At 44.5% G+C, this 18,377-nt stretch overlaps 1 protein-coding gene across 3 annotated transcripts in view; it reads left to right on the top strand.

The window, feature by feature from the left end:
• LOC311485601 (transcription initiation factor TFIID subunit 4) overlaps positions 1-18,377 on the top strand; it is an 81,926-nt gene that overhangs the window by 6,726 nt on the left and 56,823 nt on the right. Inside the window, exons 3-9 of one of the 3 annotated variants that reach the window (XM_084541126.1) lie at positions 4,485-4,634; positions 5,830-5,982; positions 7,095-7,217; positions 8,886-8,975; positions 9,986-10,195; positions 14,944-15,019; positions 16,126-16,240. In XM_084541126.1, the coding sequence (XP_084397252.1) occupies positions 4,485-4,634; positions 5,830-5,982; positions 7,095-7,217; positions 8,886-8,975; positions 9,986-10,195; positions 14,944-15,019; positions 16,126-16,240 (917 nt within the window). The remainder of the gene's footprint in view (positions 1-4,484; positions 4,635-5,829; positions 5,983-7,094; positions 7,218-8,885; positions 8,976-9,985; positions 10,196-14,943; positions 15,020-16,125; positions 16,241-18,377) is intronic. The other 2 variants (XM_084541128.1, XM_084541127.1) reach the window with 2 other exon arrangements.

Here is an 18,377-nt window from a genome sequence, read left to right as displayed (position 1 = left end):
CTGTAAATCAAGTGGGACAGCTGAAATTACAGTGACAGCAGAGCACTAACAGGTCTGCCAGGTGTGAGCATCCTGACATCTTTTGACAAAGTGTTATTCTTCTTCCCACACCAGAAGCAGTGTCATGTTTAACTTTGTTTATACAGGCTGTTTTTGGTGAATATTAATTGGCAATCGCAAAGATCTCGATTTTCTCATCTGTTTTTAACCTCACTTCTCAGAGATTCAAAAAGCGTCGCCAGTGTGAAGTCGTCAAATAGTCAGCCGAATGTTTGAATGTTAGCTTCGTATACCGTTTCTGCCAGAAAGATAACGTCTGGGTGATGGAACCAAGTGGCAACCTCTCATGAAAGCCATAGATGACAAATACTGCAGGCCACTCAGTGCTGGCTGCAAAAACAGATCAATCCCCATGCACCTTTCCAATTATATCCAGCTTTAAAGTTGTGAATCATTCTGGTCCTGGCTGCTTTGAGTGACAGGTGTGTTGTGGTGTCGCCCGCCCGCTTCACCCTCCACTCACGCTACATCTCTTTCCCCGTTTTTCAATTAGCCGTGAGTCAGGAGGAGCCTGGCACAGCCAATATGGCGACAGCCGGTGCCACCCACGTCGAGCTTCATAAACTCCCAGTTCGGAAATACTATGGGTGACGACACGGAGGATTCATTCATCTTCACATATTGTCGATGAATGGAACGCGTGTCTCCAACGTTGATTTTGTGCGGGAGTGTCACAGACACACATTTCGCATTATTGTAAATGCAAGCGCTTTTGTGTAATTTCATTTGTAGGACATCAGCTCAGTGACCATTTTGTTACCTCATTTGGCAAAACATTACAGACATTTATTTTGATTAAAAACTTTTAGACGCCTCTTAAATTAGTTAAAATAGTATGTGGAGCTGGAACCAGTGAGTTATTGCTTAATAATGATTAATGTTCAATTCACTGATTAAATGATTGTATTTTAAGTTTTGAAACTTACCTTTGACCTGTGTTGAATTTCAATACCTCAGCATTCAAAGTTGACTTTGACAAATTTGAGTAATTGATTAATCAGTCTGGCTCTGTGTACAGTATGTAAGCAATAATGTTAACCTTTAACAGCTCTTGTGACTTCATATGATTAGCAAACAATACAGTAATCACTGCGCAAGGAAGAAACCTGCTATTCATTCAGTTCCAAGTGCTCAGTTTTATCTGATACGTTCTAAACTAATGTAGCAGCACAGTCTTTGTTCTGGCCTCTCATGTTCGGTAAAGAGGCCCTCTAAAGATATTTGGCTCCCCTTCATCGTCTCATTAACTGCAAAGACAAAAGACAAACACTAGAGGGCAGCATTTCACCGTCTTTTTCTCGTTTGGTGAGACTTTCCTCTGCGAGACACAGTTTCCACTTATATATTGTACTGTTTGCTGTTCTTCTAACGCCTTAGGCTACAGTAGGATGTGTATTCATCCTAATTTGTACTACGCTTTCAGTGGAATTGTAAATATGTCTGAATTTGGAAAGGAACCAGAAAGAAAAGTTTGTCTGGACTTAAATATTCTAACAGAGGGGGCAATAAATGTCCACCTATAATAACCTACTATAACCTAGGATAAAATACAAATACATCATGTATAACATAGCCGTGTGCACTGTATTTGTGTCTACTATAGTGTTAGTGTTTGTAATACTAATATACTCTGCTGTGTAGTGGATACTGTTACCTTTCTAGGTATTATTGTTGCACTACAGACTGAACTATCAGACATGTAACCTGAGATTGATTAGAAGGAAAATCAGGTCTCAGTGACTATGATACTTCCATAGTATAAAAAAACAGTAAAGCTTTGTCCGATTCAGTCTCACACACTTTCCTTTCCCAGCTTTCATAGAGAGAAGTCCATACTGGTTACACAATAATACCCTGCTGCTGCCTCTCTGCTTGTAACTAGCCAACCTGCATCCATCCTGATACGAACCCTTCTCAAAAGAGAGTCGCAGATTGTCATCGCCTCTCACAGTCACTCTGATGACAAATTAGTGGGCCGCGGCGTTGCCGTCTCGACAGGAAAAGCAGTAGCAGGGAAATGAAAGGGAATGGTGTTTATTCCCAGAGCTCAACCCCTCTGTCGGCCTGTCACTCTTCCCATGACCCTGAGGCGAGAAACGGAAGGCATCCTGAGCTTCCTTCCTTCCATACCTGTTAAATCATTCATCATCCAACTGCCTGATTATTTTAAAAAGCTAACAAGGCTCGGGTTCTTGAGAGTGCGTTTGTGTGTGTGTCTGTCTGAGGGAGAGAAAGTGAGCGAGAGAGGGGCATAGCTGGCGGTGGGATGCACCCCGTGGCTCTTCCCCCCCTTACCCCCTATACCCCATCCCCTCTCTCTGCTCATCCCACATACACCCACTTCCCCCAACTCTTCAGTACGACGTTCTTTTGGATATTACAAAACTTTTAGTGAAGGGGAAACTCCCTCCCCCTTTTTTTATTATCCCACTTCTTCTCCTATGCACTGTAGTCTTTGCCTCTTTCCTCCTGTCCTCGACGAGGTGGTTCGTGTGTGTCTGTTCATTTGTGTGCAGCACAAGCGCAGTCTATTGTGCTTTGAATGTGTGCCTGCAAAGTGTGCGAGCGCTTTGCTCTGTCTGTGAATGGAAGGCTGAGTGCCAGAGGTCGGGGCAGAGGCCTTTCTGGGTTGTCTTGGCCAATAGACAGGATAGCAGGGATGAAGCCAGAAAGTGTTTAAGAGCATTTGTGTGTGTGTGTGTGAGTGAGATGAGCCAGTGTGCATCAGTTTGGCACTCACTGCCTAGCCCTCCTATTTGGTCTCTTGCATTCGATATGCTAGTAAACAAAACGTGAGCGGTGACAAAACTCAGATTTAAACTCACTCTTAAATCTTCTTGATGCCAGTCATTATTAGTGTTCATTAAGAGAACCTGTAGTATTTCCATTCACCGCTATGCTCTGACCTTATTCCACATACAGTATTTGCAACTTACCTTGAAACACATATTTTGTGATTGACTTTACACTGTATGTGTCTGATTTAGTTGAATTAGATTTAGTTTGCTCATGGAGATGCCTATATCTAAGTATTTAGCACATTTCCTGCAATGATAGTAAAACAAAAAGTCTCTTTAAATACAACGTTGATGTGAAAGAGTGATTAAATCAGCTTTATCTCTTTCCTTAACTCGGAACGGTTCTATCCCAGAATATTGTTTGGTGGTTGTTTCAACAGCTCTTGAACCAGTGTCATTAAAGCACAGTGCTTGACTTCCACAGTTTTATTTTTTTAACCATACATCAGCTCACGACTTCATTTGTCCCAATAAATCGTTTTCCTTTGTTTTAAAGCTACGACTAAGCTAGACTCTCCTGCTTACAATATACAGTAAAATATTGCTGCAGCACAATGAGGCATGTGCTATACACACGTATTGGTGGTCGACGCTGTCTTAACATGTTTCCTTTTTGCTGTGGCATTCAACTCAGGTTAAAATCACCCTCGTCAGTATCAGGAATAGACAGGAATGCACAAATATATTTGTAGCTGGAACTGGGTCTTTGCAGATGGCTTGTTGTGCTAATTCCTTTATTAGTTGCATTAGTCATACCGATTATTATGGTGTCTGTAATTTTCATTTAAACGAATGCCAGTTAGGTGAGCGAATTTCTCTTTGAAAAATAGCGTTCCAGGAAATGTCTGCACGGTAGGTATTTTCTGCGTTTTATAGCAAAAGGCTGCAAATGCGGAGGCTTTAAGAAAGTCAGATATAAGCAATGAAATTAAAGAATTGCGACAAAATAATGCTTTGACTCTTGCTTTGGTCAGTGGCTGCATACTGTAGATAATAACTGTTGTGATTTTATATTAAATAAGGCGGCACATACATAGTCATTCAGGCAGTTTACTGCTGTCCATCAAATCACTTTCCCATTTACTTTAACCTGCTGTTAGGTTTGTGCCAAAAAGTCAATCAATTTAGAATATTTTTTTGCACTTTTCTTCTCCGATTCCTCCCGTTTTACCTTAAGATGCACTAGGAAAACCACTGTTATATCAGTTAAATTAATTGAGCTGTGTATATGTAAACGTGAACTGCATATGTGGACATTTATCTGGCTCCTGCCATTAGACCTCAGCAGAATGACACCATAACCTGCTGCTACCTTGCCACTTGTTCTTTCCTGCTGTCGTGACCTTTCCTTTATCTGTCTGCCAGACACACTGCTCTTTTCTTCTTCTTCTGTTCTTGCTCTCACACTCTCGCTGTCCCGGTTGCCCATTCCTCCTCACTCTTTCCTTCATTACTGAACCTGACACAGTCCTTTGTCGTTTTCCTTTCTTTGTTTCTTTTGAGGTGTTGTGTACTTTGCTTCCCCTTTGTCACCCACTTTCTTTGACACCTTTATTCTCTCTGTTTCCCTGTTCCTCTTTTTTTCCCCCTCCTCTCTTTTCTCTCTGCTGCTCTATTTCTTTCCAGCAGTCTCCTGTGACCTCTCAGACCACCAGGCAGTGTCCTTTGACCCTGGCCAAGATGGCACCGACTCCCTCTCCCACTCCTTCCAGCACTGCCCTCCAGACCTCTTCTTCCTCCTCCTCTTCCTCCTCCTCTTGTCCTGCTCTTCGCCCAGTGAGATAACCCTCCTTACTCGCCTGTATTTCAGTCCTCTTTCTCACATTTCTTTCCCTTTGAATCCTTAAAAACCGATGTCAAGAATCAGTGCCGTGGCTTAGTGGTGTTCTGGAAGTCCCACAGTAAGGTTGGGAACCAGCTTAGATAATCTAAACAATGCCAACATGAGTACAATATACTACTTGTGGATGTGGCTGAAGTACCTCTTACTGCAGTCTCAGGAGAGGAAAATGATGTGGTTTATTAATTATTGCAATGACCGTTCTCTCAACAGAATTTTCCAAACCATTTACTTCGGAGATCATCTTGTAAGCAAGTTGTTTAGAAAGAAAGATAGTTTGGAAAGTAAAATTGTAGAGTCCCATCAACTTAAATTATAGCTGCCAGGTATTGCTGCCCTGGCTACACATCATCACATCCAGTTCTGCACTGAGGAGGATACTATTTTAGGTTGAACCCATTTCTGAAGAACAAAATCTCTGAAGGCTCTGAGTGTTTCCACTGCTAATATCGTAAATCCAGATTACACTTTGTATTAGAATAAATCTTTACTTAACGGAAAACACCCATACTCATTACACTGTATGACTTCATCTCATACAGTACAACATGATGATGATGATGATGTACTGTTCATGTGGCCTTGCCACCGTCTATACGTGACTCAAGTGAGCAGACCTTTAATGTGTCCCCTGCATTTTGGGTGCATTCACACCTGTATTTAGAACTGTCCACTTACCATTGCATCATGTAGGATGTATTTTATTGCCAAGTGTGAACAGGCCCGGAGAGACTCAAAAGAGGTGATGAGGGCTTTAGAGTGAGAGACTGCTCGTGGCGCTTCGGCTGATGAGCAAAACCTGTGTCATTCATCCTCACGCATATCGTTATGAGAAAGCAGAAAATTGGGGAAATGTTTGTAACGGCCGTTAAGAAACCTTCATTTGTGGATTTGAAGATTTCCCCTGTCAGGTAGGTGACTATTAAGAAAAGGATGGCCTCCTGTGTTTCTCAGCCTCTAGCTTGTCACCACCTCCCCTCCCTCCTCCTTGTCTGTTAAGCGATGTCCACTGAAGTCAGGACACCAGATGTGACAGGAGCGCTGTGGCGCCTGCCTCCTGTTCTCTGTGGCCTTGCTGCGAGCTAAGCGTCACGTCCTGTTTATCTCCCTGTCTCTTCCTTGCTCTTCCAGAAGGCCCCCGTGGCACCGGCCGTGGCAGTGACGGCTCCGCAGCAGACCCCCGTGGTTATGGCCCCGCAGGCCCCGGCCCAGTCTCCCTCCCAGCCAGTGCAGCCTCAGCAGACGGGCATTGCCGCGGCCCCCGGAGCTCCTGTCGTGTCTCAGGTCCGTTCCCCCTGCCGCCGCGCTGCCCCTCCTCCACCGCCGCCCACGCTCCGCACTGAAGGGCACGGGCGCTATCAAATCTGCTGGGAGGCTGGCTGTGTCACAAGCTCACCCCGGAAACCACAGCCGCACCACGTCACACAGAGCTGGCCATGGACAAAGAGTCTCACACATGCCCACACACGTTCACGCTCAGACATTCACATTAGTTCATGCCAACCCAAGGACATACAGACACGGACATAAAGGCACAGATAAAGCCACGTTCAGGAACACGGGGACAGTACATACAGAGTCACAGATAGGTACACACTCATATGCATATGTCTCCATTAATGAGGCTTGAGAAGCCGCGTGGGGACTTAAGTTTAGACACATATCGTAGGCAGTATGTTAAATGTGCTCTGATTTGTGACTGACACATGTCTGTGCAGATTCCCAGTCATCCAGGTCATGGTCCAAAAGAACAAAGCTAAAACAAAGGCAGCAGGACTTGTTGAGTTTTATTGAAGATGTTTCAGCACTCATCAAGTCAAGTAACTTCCAAATGACTGGTACAGAGGTTAGGTTTTTATTTGGCATATCTGCGCCTTCTGTTCAGCTGCACCCAGCCTGTGGAATACTCTTCCTGTGCATCTAAGGGCACCACAGACTGTGGACTCTTTTAAAAAAGGCCTTAAGACTCATCTTTTTATAAAAGCCTATGGCTAAAACTGCTATTTTTAATGTCTAGTTTTAAAGTCTTTATGTTGTTTTATGTGCATTGTAGCACTTTGAGGTCATTGCTTTGATGTAAAGTTATAAATAAAATTTATTATTATTATTATTATTATGGTGCCCACCTGAAACTGACAAGACTAGGGTCTGTTAATGACCAGACACTCACCTGTAATTGGAGGAACTGCTCAGATTAACCTAGGTGGTGTCCTGTTTTTGCACAATGAATGGTACACATAATACAGTATCTTAATCATAAAATATTCCATCTTCAATTATTTATTTTTTTGATTGATTTAATTTTCTGAGACTACTGAAACTTTGAGCAATCTGACAATAACTGGACCTCATTTATTTGGACAAAAGGTGAATCATAGTTTTCTCGTCTTCTGCAGGAAATGCAAGAGAATGTGAAGAAGTGTAAGAATTTCCTGGCCACACTTATCAAGCTGGCATCTCACAACTCTCCGTCCCCTGAGACTTCCAAGAACGTTAAGGCTCTGGTTCAAGACCTGCTGGTGAGTTTTCTAAAGGCAAACAAATAAACGCTGCTTATATCAGGTAGACTTTGTAGTTGCGACGTTTTTTTGTGTAAAGCTTGTGTTTAAAGAATTACATTTTTTCATGAAGTGTGAAACATACACTATATTACCAAAAGTATTCGCTCACCTGCCTTTACTCATTCTATGAACTGAAGTGCCATCCCATTCCTAACTCATAGAATTCAATATGATGTCGGTCCACCTTTTGCAGCTATTACAGCTTCAACTCTTCTGGGAAGACTGTCCACAAGGTTGAGGAGAGTGTTTATAGGAATTTTTGACCATTCTTCCAAAAGCGCATTGGTGAGGTCACACACTGATGTTGGTCGAGAAGGCCTGGCTCTCAGTCTCCGCTCTAATTCATCCCAAAGGTGTTCTATCGGGTTCAGGTCAGGACTCTGTGCAGGCCAGTCAAGTTCATCCACACCAGACTCTGTCATCCACGTCTTTATGGACCTTGCTTTGTGCACTGGTGCACAGTCATGTTGGAAGAGGAAGGGGCCCGCTCCAAACTGTTCCCACAAGGTTGGGAGCATGGAATTGTCCAAAATGTTTTGGTATCCTGAAGCATTCAATGGTCCTTTCACTGGAACTAAGGGGCCAAGCCCAGCTCCTGAAAAACAACCCCATACCATAATTCCTCCTCCACCAAATTTCACAGTTGGCACAATGCAATCTGAAATGTACCGTTCTCCTGGCAACCTCCAAACCCAGACTCGTCCATCAGATTGCCAGATGGAAAAGCGTGATTCATCACTCCAGAGAACGCGTCTCCACTGCTCTAGAGGCCAGTGGCGGCGTGCTTTACACCATTGCATCCGACGCCTTGCATTGCACTTGGTGATGTGTGGCTTGGCTGCAGCTGCTCGGCCATGGAAACCCATTCCATGAAGCTCTCTGCGTACTGTACTTGGGCTAATCTGAAGGTCACATGAAGTTTGTAGCTCTGTAGCAATTGACTGTGCAGAAAGTCGGCGACCTCTTTGCACTATGCGCTTCAGCATCCGCTGACCCCTCTCCGTCACTTTACGTGGCCTACCACTTCGTGGCTGAGTTGCTGTTTTTCCCAAACGCTTCCATTTTGTTATAATAGAGCTGACAGTTGACTGTGGAATATTTAGGAGCGAGGAAATTTCACGACTGGATTTGTTGCACAAGTGGCATCCTATGACAGTTCCACGCTGGAATTCACTGAGCTCCTGAGAGCGGCCCATTCTTTCACAAATGTCTTGTTTCACAGTCTGCATGCCTGAGTGCTTGAATTTATACATCTGGGGCCAGGCCAAGTGATTAGAACACCTGATTCTGATCATTTGAATGGGTGAGCGAATACTTTTGGTAATATAGTGTACGTATGTAAGTCACCGTTGCCACTTTAATGTGTAGTTGTATTGAATACGTCAAACCTGTAGATGGCAGCATGAAACTCTAGCCAAAATCCTCTTTTCTTTGTGATGAATTTTCTGCTCATACCCAGTCACACATTAAGTTGTACCCTGAGGTGCCAGGATGAGAGTCCAGTACTTGATCATCACCCCCGGTCGTAGGATTTAATCTTGTTGTGTTCAAGTCACCGTGGTGTATTAAACTTACTGTCTGGTCTCTCTTGTAAAGTGCAGTTTATCTTTCCTCTTCAATTAACAGGATGCCAAGATTGAACCGGAGGAGTTTACTAGCCGGCTGCAGACTGAGCTCAAGTCGTCTCCTCAGCCTTACCTGGTGCCCTTTCTCAAGGTGGGGTCCTTGCTTGAGAATGTCTTTTTAACGTTTACTCGAATCTTATTCTGCTGACTGCTTCCTCTTCTGTCTGAGGCTATGATTCACTGAAGTGAAGTACTAGCACTCTTGGCTAAGATTCTCCCAGTGCTGATCTTCATATTTTTACATAAACTGACTGGGCAGTTAGCAGTGAACCCTATTACTCCCTCATAAAATAGACCTCTTAAGTAGGGCCCTACATTCTCAGTTCACTTGCAGCCCTTGGCTACTTTTGGAATTGACCCCTAAAATTGTTTCCTGAACCTCTCTAACCTGCCCCTTAAATCATTCCCTAACCTGGCTCCTTAAGCTGCCCCTCTCGTGTAGTTTCCTAAACCGACCCCCTAAAGTAGTTCTTTGCCTGGCACAAGAGCCAGTGATGGCAAGGCCTGACAGTAGAATGATACACACACACACACACACACACACACACACACACACACACACACACACCCCTCTGGCCTGACTTCTGACTGTGTGTGACAGTGGACCCTGGAGCCGTCCCTGCCAGTAGCCAGCAGGTTTCTTCAGCCAGCCGCAATGAGCGTCACATCAAGGCGCTCGACCGCCCAACCCGGCCACAAACACATGTTGTCGTACGATGTTAGTTTGCTTACGTCAATAATCTGCCTTAAATAGTCTGTATGGAGGAATATCACATCCTCAAGTCGACATAAATGACTTCTGGTAATGCTGTTTACAGTTTAAAGTATACTGTTGCTCCATTATCCTGTAATCAGCCATTTTGGTGTAGAAGTAAATGTTTTGAACACATAAAACCACATGAATCATGGTCTAGAGAACGCACAAGCGGGGTCACATCATGTCTCTGCAGATGTTTTTTAGTTGCCTGTAACCATATTTTTGTGATAACATCATGCTAAATTAGCTAATAAGCGGAGCAGCGTTTGTTGTTGCGGCCGTGTACGGTGTTTGTCATGCATGTCTGTGAGTATAAACTCTGACCTCCCCCTGCCTGTCAACAGAAGAGCCTCCCGGCCCTGAGGCTGTCTTTGCTGAATAGTCAGCAGTCCCTGACACAGCCCCCGCAGCAGGGAGTCAAACCAGCACCCGGCGGCACCCCTCCTGCCATCGTGACTGGGCCAGCTGTCCGCATACGCCACCCTAACAGCGTCAGCACCACTACGGGTGCCAGTGCGCTGCCCGCCGGGACACTCGGACATGCAGCTGCCATGGTATGTATAGAGCGGACCGGTTGGAACGGTTTCCAGTGCAGACACAATTATCACAATGTAAAAGAAGGAGGATCTTAAACCCCCAGTACCATAACATCACATTTACATTAAATAGATGTGTGTATGTGGAATCTGGATCACTGCTGCCAGATGTAGCTAATAAAATCGGTGCAAATGTGCAGATGAAAACGTGTGGCTGCGTCTCTCGTGCTCTTCCTGTAATTAGTTGGTAGTCATTAGTGGATAGAAAATACATGTGCAAGGTGTCTTACGTTAGACAGACTTAAAGCTGTATAGTGAAGTTATAAACCTGACAAATATTTATCCGTAATACACTCACATTCAATAGAGAGAAGCTAGGATGTGATGAATGCAACCCTGCGGGGGTTGTGTGTTTGTGTGGTGTGTGTTTTCATGTGTGTGTGAGTGAGTATGTTATACAAGGCTGAATTATCATTCTGGAGAGTGCCATGGCTGGAAGTCAGAAATCTTACAGTGAGTTGGAGTCACACCCAGCACACCGGTTCACTGAGGACAGAATCACACTCAGTTTACCAGGAAAAACACGAGAAGTTTTAGAAGAAGAGGACAATGCACTGTTACTAAATCATAAAGAACCTAGAAAGATGCATCGAGGCTTCTGATCTGATCAGAGCAGAGGAAGATGCAGGAGCAACAAGGACTTTATAGTCTTCTCTTTTGATTTTAGATGTTCTGTTATATAAGTAGGAGTATATACAAATAGACTTGAATTATCATATACTACAACATATGATAAATATATTGATTCAGATTTACACACTTAACATCACTGTAACTACACACAAATAGAAAGCTGTTAACACTGAAGCTAATAATAAAGTTCTACATCTCAGAAAAATGTACTAAACAATTTCATATACAATTCATATAGTGCTATAGGAAGTTGTGGAGAAATGACACTTTCCCAATGTTTTTTTTTTGCCCAACAACCAGAACTTAATAACCAACTTAATACTTTATTGAAATAATTCAAAGGAAATCCTTATATCTCACTGAAGCTGGTGCAATTAGGACTTGAATTTTTAAAATTTAAGATTTGAGATGGGACTTGAGCTAATTTTGACTTCAAAACAATGAAGTGATTGCACTTCGATGCTTCTGAGTTGCTATTGAGTATGATACTCCAAAAGGTAATGTAATTATAATGCAGTCATGCTAATTTATATACAAAAATGTACCTTTTCTTATTCAAAATACATTCTAATAATTCTTTAAACTTTGATAGATCCTGGCTGCTGTCTTGTTCAAACTCCAGGTGTTAACTTTGTAAACTTCTTGTGGTAGTAGTTATCAGGAAGACACAGAGAAGACGAAGAGAACAAGCCTTCATTATTCTTCGTATTATTATTGACGTGCAGCCTGTCTCTTCACGGTTAATCACACCCAAAGCTGAAATGAGGCCAGGTGACCTGCAGGTCCGCCAGTCTCACTTACATATCTCATGGGTGTGTGTGCTGAACGTGTGTGTGCTTGTACATTGTAAATGATGCGGCCCCACAGAGCACAGACGTCTATGGATAGGTCAAGTGAGGTCAGACTGAGATTGGTCTGGTCCAGGCATAGGGGTGGATAAGCTAGAGGGTTCTTTCTTTCTCTTTTACATTTTCTCACTTAGCCGCTCGCTCTCTTTCTCCATTTCCTTCTCCCTTTCCTTCTCTCCATCCCCTTTTCTCTCTCACTTCCTCCCTCTGTCTCTCACATCCTCCCCCCTCCCCGGACACTTTCTCTCCATCTCTGGCCAACAGTTTCTCTCACTGTATCTGCCCCCGCATCGCCCTCCCTCTCTCCCTCCCTCTACCCGTTAACCGTCGAAGGGTGAAGCGAGGTAACTAGGTCAGCCCCAGGTCAATTTTAAAGCAACGTGGCGGCCGCAGTCTATGTCCAGAACATGCCTCTGGTCTCTCTCGCTCTCTCCTCATCCCTCCCTCTCTCGTATGCACACGCACACATGCATACGCCAACATAAGCTATCACACAAAACATTAGTAAATGATCACCAGAGGCGCACCAACAGTCTGAAACGAGACAGCTAGTTGAATTAGGCTTAAAGAAATGTGCTCATACTACAGCGCTGTGGGAGAGATTTCTTGGAGTCGTAAGGAAGTATATAGATGTGGAGTCACATTATTTAAAGTGTCTTATTTAATTCACTTACATGCACCAGGATGTACAATTAAGCGCAGAGATTTTTACAGTGTCACCTTTCAAATATAACTGGTGATAGCGCGATACATCACGGCTTTAATTCACTTATATTTATTTGTTTTTATTGCAAGACGTCTGCAGTGTTCCACGTTCTTAACACATTTAGGGGAGAGGATGTAATAAAGTCGTCACTTTAAAAATGTAAAGGTTAGTTAGATTATTTTTAAATTGCACCACCAGCTATGAGGGAACTGGACCTTAAACTGCCTCGGGGCAAATGATGTGCGAGGTGAATGGACTTGATAAACCCGAGAATGAATGGAGAGATGTAAGTAGGCCACATCGCTACATACTGAAGCAGTTTATTCTGCACCGCGCCAGGGTGTATAAATGAACAAATACATTGCCCCATCACATGTGATATCACGAGTTTGTAGCGGTTATATTTCTACAATATCTACATGTTTGGAAAGTCATCAGAGCAAAATGTTCAGTGAATGTGTTCAAACCCACTGGCTACAGTCTATGAGGACAGCCCTTGATTACTGGACGCGATTAAGCTGCAGCGTCATGAGCTGCGTAAGTAAAACTGAAACCGGTCTGCCATATCATTATGACCGCTGCCAGTAGAAGTGAATATCACTGTTTATGTCGTTATCATGACACGTGTAACTGGGTGGGAAACAATAAGGCAGCAAGTGAACATTTTGTCCTCGAAGTTGACGAAGTAATTTCTAGACGACCGGGTCAGAGCATCTCCAAAACTGCAGCTCTTGAGTGATGTTCCAGGTCTGCAGCGGTCTATCTATCAAAAGTGGTTCAAGAAAGGAAACGACGTGAACCAATGACAAGGTCATGGGTGGCCAATGGCGAGTAAAGGCTGGCCAGTGTGGTTGAAAATATGAGCTACTGTAGTTCAAACTGCTGAAAAGGTTAAGGCTAGTTCTTAACCACAGACTAGTCAGGGTGTCCATGCAGACCCCTGTCCACTGCTGCAAGTGCCAACAGCGGGTACATGAGCATCAGAGCTGGACCATTGAGCGGTGGAAGAACGTGGCCTGGTCTTAGGTGTCACATTTTCTTTTCTATCACGTGGATGGCCAGGTGTGTGTGCGTCATTTACCAGGGGAACCCGTGGCACCAGGATGCACTGTGGGAACAAAGCAAGCCGGCGGAGGCGCTTTCATGTTTTCGGCAATGTTCTGCTGGGAAACCTTGGGTCCTGCCACTCCATGTGGATGTTTCAGCAGTATAATATGCCCCGCCACAAAGCAAAAATGGTTCAGGAGCAGTTTGAGTAACACAACAGTGAGTTCAGGGTGTTGACTTGGCCTCCAATTTGCCAGGTTCTCAGTCCATTATGAAGCATGTCCTGGAGAAACGAGTCTGATGCATGCAGGCCCCAGTTCCCAACTTGCAGGACTTGTGACGTGCACAGCATTAGGCAGATGGTCATAATGTTATGGTTGATCTGTGTATATACAGTATTATCATATACTTGTGTTGAATGACTACTATAAAGTAGCTAACAATGTCATTGCAGAGGCATCTCCACTCTTAAAGTCTGTTTTATGTAAATGCTGTTCCTACATTTAACATTTAACGATAATCAACCTTGATAATTGAAGTTTAAAAGTAGGAGAATAAATTCTGAAATGAAAGATGAGCAGTTCAGTTCCCGTGTCTTCCCTTCTGCCCCTGTTTCTCCAACTTTCTACCTGAGGTTTTTTTTTCCCTCCCTCTCTTAACTGTGTCGCCGGCTCGCCAGAGGTGTTAGCTATCTCTGCTTCTTCTGAATGTATTTTTTTTTTCTCTTTCCTCCCACTCTCACAGACCCCTGCAGTGGATCTCTGGGAAAAATGGCCTCTGTCTCTTTTTTCTGTAGCTTGAACAGTAATATAGCATGTGTCAGGGAATGGAAAACAAGGCTAAAAAATATGCAGCAAGAAGCAAACTGGTAGGAATGGATGGCTGAGCCCGAGGCTCGGCCTGTAGCTGCTACCAAGGAAGGAAGTGACTCTAATAGCCCAGCATAGTCCCTCTGCTCCTTCGTCTTCTTCTACCACTACTTCTTCTTCATCTTCTAAACTACTTTTTCACTGCGGTCTTGACTTCTTAATGCCTTTGTCTTATCTGCAAATGCAAGCAAATGTAGGTCACATACAGTGGCAGAAATCCATCCTCCCTGTGCATTTAATTTGATCTCCACATTCTCTGCACTGTGTAGAGATAGTTGTGGTAGAATTCATCACCCATGTATGTATTCCGCATCTATCTTGCATTACCACCGCAATTGTTTTTAATGTGCTACAGTCAAACAGAAATCAGTGCACAAAACTCGAGCAGCTTTTGGCCAGCTCGATCTCCGGATAGTCTCCTGCCATCTAACTAAGGCTGAAATTTGTTTTTTCCTTAAACAATTTCTCTTGGGGAATGTGGAAAAAATGGAGCAGTGATTTAGCAGGCGCGCAGTTTCTTGCTTTTTAATCTTCCTTCTTTCCTTCCTCTCCCTTTCTAGTCGTAGCTTTCTTTGAAATGATCAAATAATTTTTATTCCTCAGGGTGTCAAGACCGGAGGCGCGGTTGGTGCCCAGGTCCGGATGCCCATGGTGATCACACAGTCCATCAGAGCGCAAGGTAAGACATACGTCGTCAGCCACATTCGATGACATCTACTGAATTCAATTACTTGTACCATATCTTACCTGACGTTCTTATTTCATGAGACATTCATGTCGCTCTCTGAAGATTAGAAACTTAAATTTCTTGTCAAATCCAGGCCTCTTACTCACGATTTATGTTTCTGGCCTTCAGTTTATTACATCTTTCAGTTCGGCTGCACGGCAGGACACAGATATCAAGATTGTATTCAACCCGACCTTCTTGCAAAACGAAGAGATTGCAAAATAGCCATTAGTGAAACTGTAAGTGTTGTCTCAGTAGGCTGTGAGATGTGTAAACAGGCAGGAGCCATAGAGAGAACAGGTGTTTTTCCTGTCTGGTTATAAAGCCTTCTCAAACATTTGCGCTGCTGCTTACTCACACTGATTCACAAACACTCTTCCCACAGAAGCCCACAAATATCGCCCCAACACCAACCGGGTGTAACGCTCCCCTAAGAGAGCTGTGTGCTCTCAAGTGATGTGTGTGATGTGTGTATGTGTTTGTACCTGTTTGTGCTTGTGTGTGTGTATGTGTGCGTGCACGCGCGTGACGATGTGTGTATGTGTGTATGTGTGTGTGTGAGTGTGTGTACGATCGGAGGTGCATACAAATTTGATCTGCCCCCTTCCCTAAGATTGCCTGCAGTGAAAGATCTGTAGGTTGTTTTATGCCCATAAATTGGAATGCGGGGATAGTTCTAAAAATACTTTTCTGTGCCTCATGGCTAGGAACATGCCTGTTAAAATCAAGTTTAAATTCACTCTGGCAGTCCTTGTGCCTCTCTGGAAAACGTGTCTCGGAGCAGGATGCGGTTTAGGAGTGTAAGGAGAGCCGGTGAAGCGCAGTGATATTGACAGAGCAACGCTCTCCGCACCAACCTGGGGAGAGCGACAGTGCGCCTTTCCCACCCCCCCCCTACACCCTTCTACCCCTGTGAGGATGACAGAGACAGCTGAAGGTAGTCGTTAGAGAGGAGGATATTTGATGCAGATAGAAGAGGACACTTCAATGATAACATTACTCCTTTCCTTTTTGTTTAGTGTTTTCTTCTTTGTTTCCCCCCCCCCTTTCTTTAACAGGCACTATGGGAAAGGGAGCCATCATCCAAGCAGGCAAAAGTCCCATGGGTCTGCCTGTTCAGATATCTGGAAATCAGAAAAACAAGCTCAACGACCCCGGAGGAGGCTCTTTCAGGTACAACTCCTCTCGCCAGGAGACTGTGGAGAACATGTCGTTCCCGGCTGCCATCACATGGGGGCAGCATTTCACTAAGTAGCTCCTGCATGACTACAGGCTACACTCTCAGCTAAGGCTATGAGTGTTTATCCGAATTGCCTGCCTGGCCACCTGGCCGCCTGCCTGCCTGCCTGCCCGGCTGGTTGATCGGTGGTCCTTTCTCTCTGCGCCCACCACATAGCAACACACTGCCAGCCAATAGATCACCCTCACGATCGCCCTCCTTGTGTCACTGTCACAACTCATCGACAGGATTGCAAATGAGCTAAATCTTAATTTAGAAATAAGATAATTGTGTCCAGATGGTTGGAATTTCTGGATGCGGTTCTGAAAATACCTTTTGGTTAAGTCAAACACGCAGTATTTAGCCTGCAGCTTTGCTCTCTCTCTCCCTCTCCCTCTTTCTTTCGCTCTCACTCTGGTCGTGTCTCTGCTTCAGCTGGGCCTTTGTCTCAAAACATAAAAGGTTCATCGCCCACATGCTGGCCTTTGTGGTCCGTGTTTTGTGTGAGTTTTTATGTGTTTTTCGTTTGTCTATGTGTGTGTGTGTGTACGCCACATTTACGTGCTAGCATGTTTGTATATGTTTGCATAGATGCCTCTGTTTGTGTGTGTTTGTTTGTGTTTAGCGTCTGCGCTCGGGTGCACACTAGCATATGTGTATATTCTGAGAATCTAGGAATATTTGGGTCCGTGTGCATCAGATGTGCGTGTATTAACAGGAGCAGGGGGTTTAGGATTGCCCCGGTGTGACCGGGCCAATCCCAAACCCCCTGCTCCTGTTAAGGACAAGAAGAGTCTGGGTCACATGGGCCAACGGGTTCATGGTAATGGCTCCCGTCTCCTGAGGGGAAAGGCAGCGCCCGGGGCTCTGATTGATAAACCAATAAATCTTTAGCTGCGTTGGTAATTAAGCTGTCAGGCTCGCTTGTTACTGACGACCTTTTCCCCCCTGCGGTGATCACAGTGGCCCACCGCACACAAATGCACTGGTTTCACCATAAGCCCAATAACGTACAGCACCGCTGTCACGGATGAAACACTGACATTCTGTAGTATGTTTTCCCTTTATCCAGGTCAGATGATAGTTTGATTGCTCTGTATTTGTGTGGTGAACAAGCTACACAATGCATAGTCCCTCAGCACCCGTCTTATTTTCATCCATTCAGTTGTCTCACTCACTTGCTGAACTTCCTTGTCATCACATTTTTATTTAAAGTCAAACGAAAGCTTTCTGAAGTTCTTTGAGGGATTGGACTCTCTTGAGATCATCTTCATTCATCACTGTGTTTCAGTTCAGCATTCTGAGAACAGTGTGCATTGGACTCTTTATTTGTTAGGGTTTCAGATAGACCGTGGTTGGTTACGGGAAACCACTCAGTTCTGCTGCCTTGTACACAGTTTACCGTTTGCTGTCGCCTTTCTTACCTGAGGATATAAATGTGCTGGAACAGATCCCAGTGTTACAAGATGATCCATCTGACGCCATACTGTCTTCACAACACGTCCAGCAACCCTGCAACTTTAATGTGATGAGTGTGAACAGAGATTTAGAGGAAGAAATATGTATTTACTTGTATTTTAAACAGGCAACATTTAGACATGCACAGCTTTCAGAGCTGCATGATGATGATGATGATGATGATGGGGGTGTCCCTGCATGTTGGCTGCAAGAACGAAAAATCTACAGCTGGTCTGGTCAGTCAGCATCCACCAGCATCTCCCCCTCCCAGCCTGCACCGTGTTCAGCTGCAGTCTGGGACTGATGTGTGTATGGTTGTCACTCTGAACCACTGGTCCCAGCGGGCCAGCTGTAGCACAAACACACACATACACACTGCAGGGCTTGTGGGGATTCCAGTGTAGCTACAGCCTTCTGTGTAAGTGCTTGTGTGTGTGTGTGTGTATGTGTGTGTGTGTGTGTGTATGTAGTTTACAGTACAGAGTGAAAGCAGCTGTCTCTGTGCCCCCCTCCTCATCTCTCTGTAAACACTCGACATCCGCTGTAATCACTGGCGAGCCAGCCGAGGCCCTCAGCCCTCTGACAACCTCAGAGCTCAGCCGAGGCCCCTCAAATTCGACCCTGCCCTGCGCG

Source organism: Chelon labrosus, assembly GCF_963514085.1.
Source record: "Chelon labrosus genome assembly, chromosome: 3".
Lineage (NCBI taxonomy): Eukaryota > Metazoa > Chordata > Actinopteri > Mugiliformes > Mugilidae > Chelon > Chelon labrosus.
The sequence above is the reverse complement of the archived record's forward strand: the minus strand, read 5'-3'. Positions and strand labels throughout refer to the sequence as shown.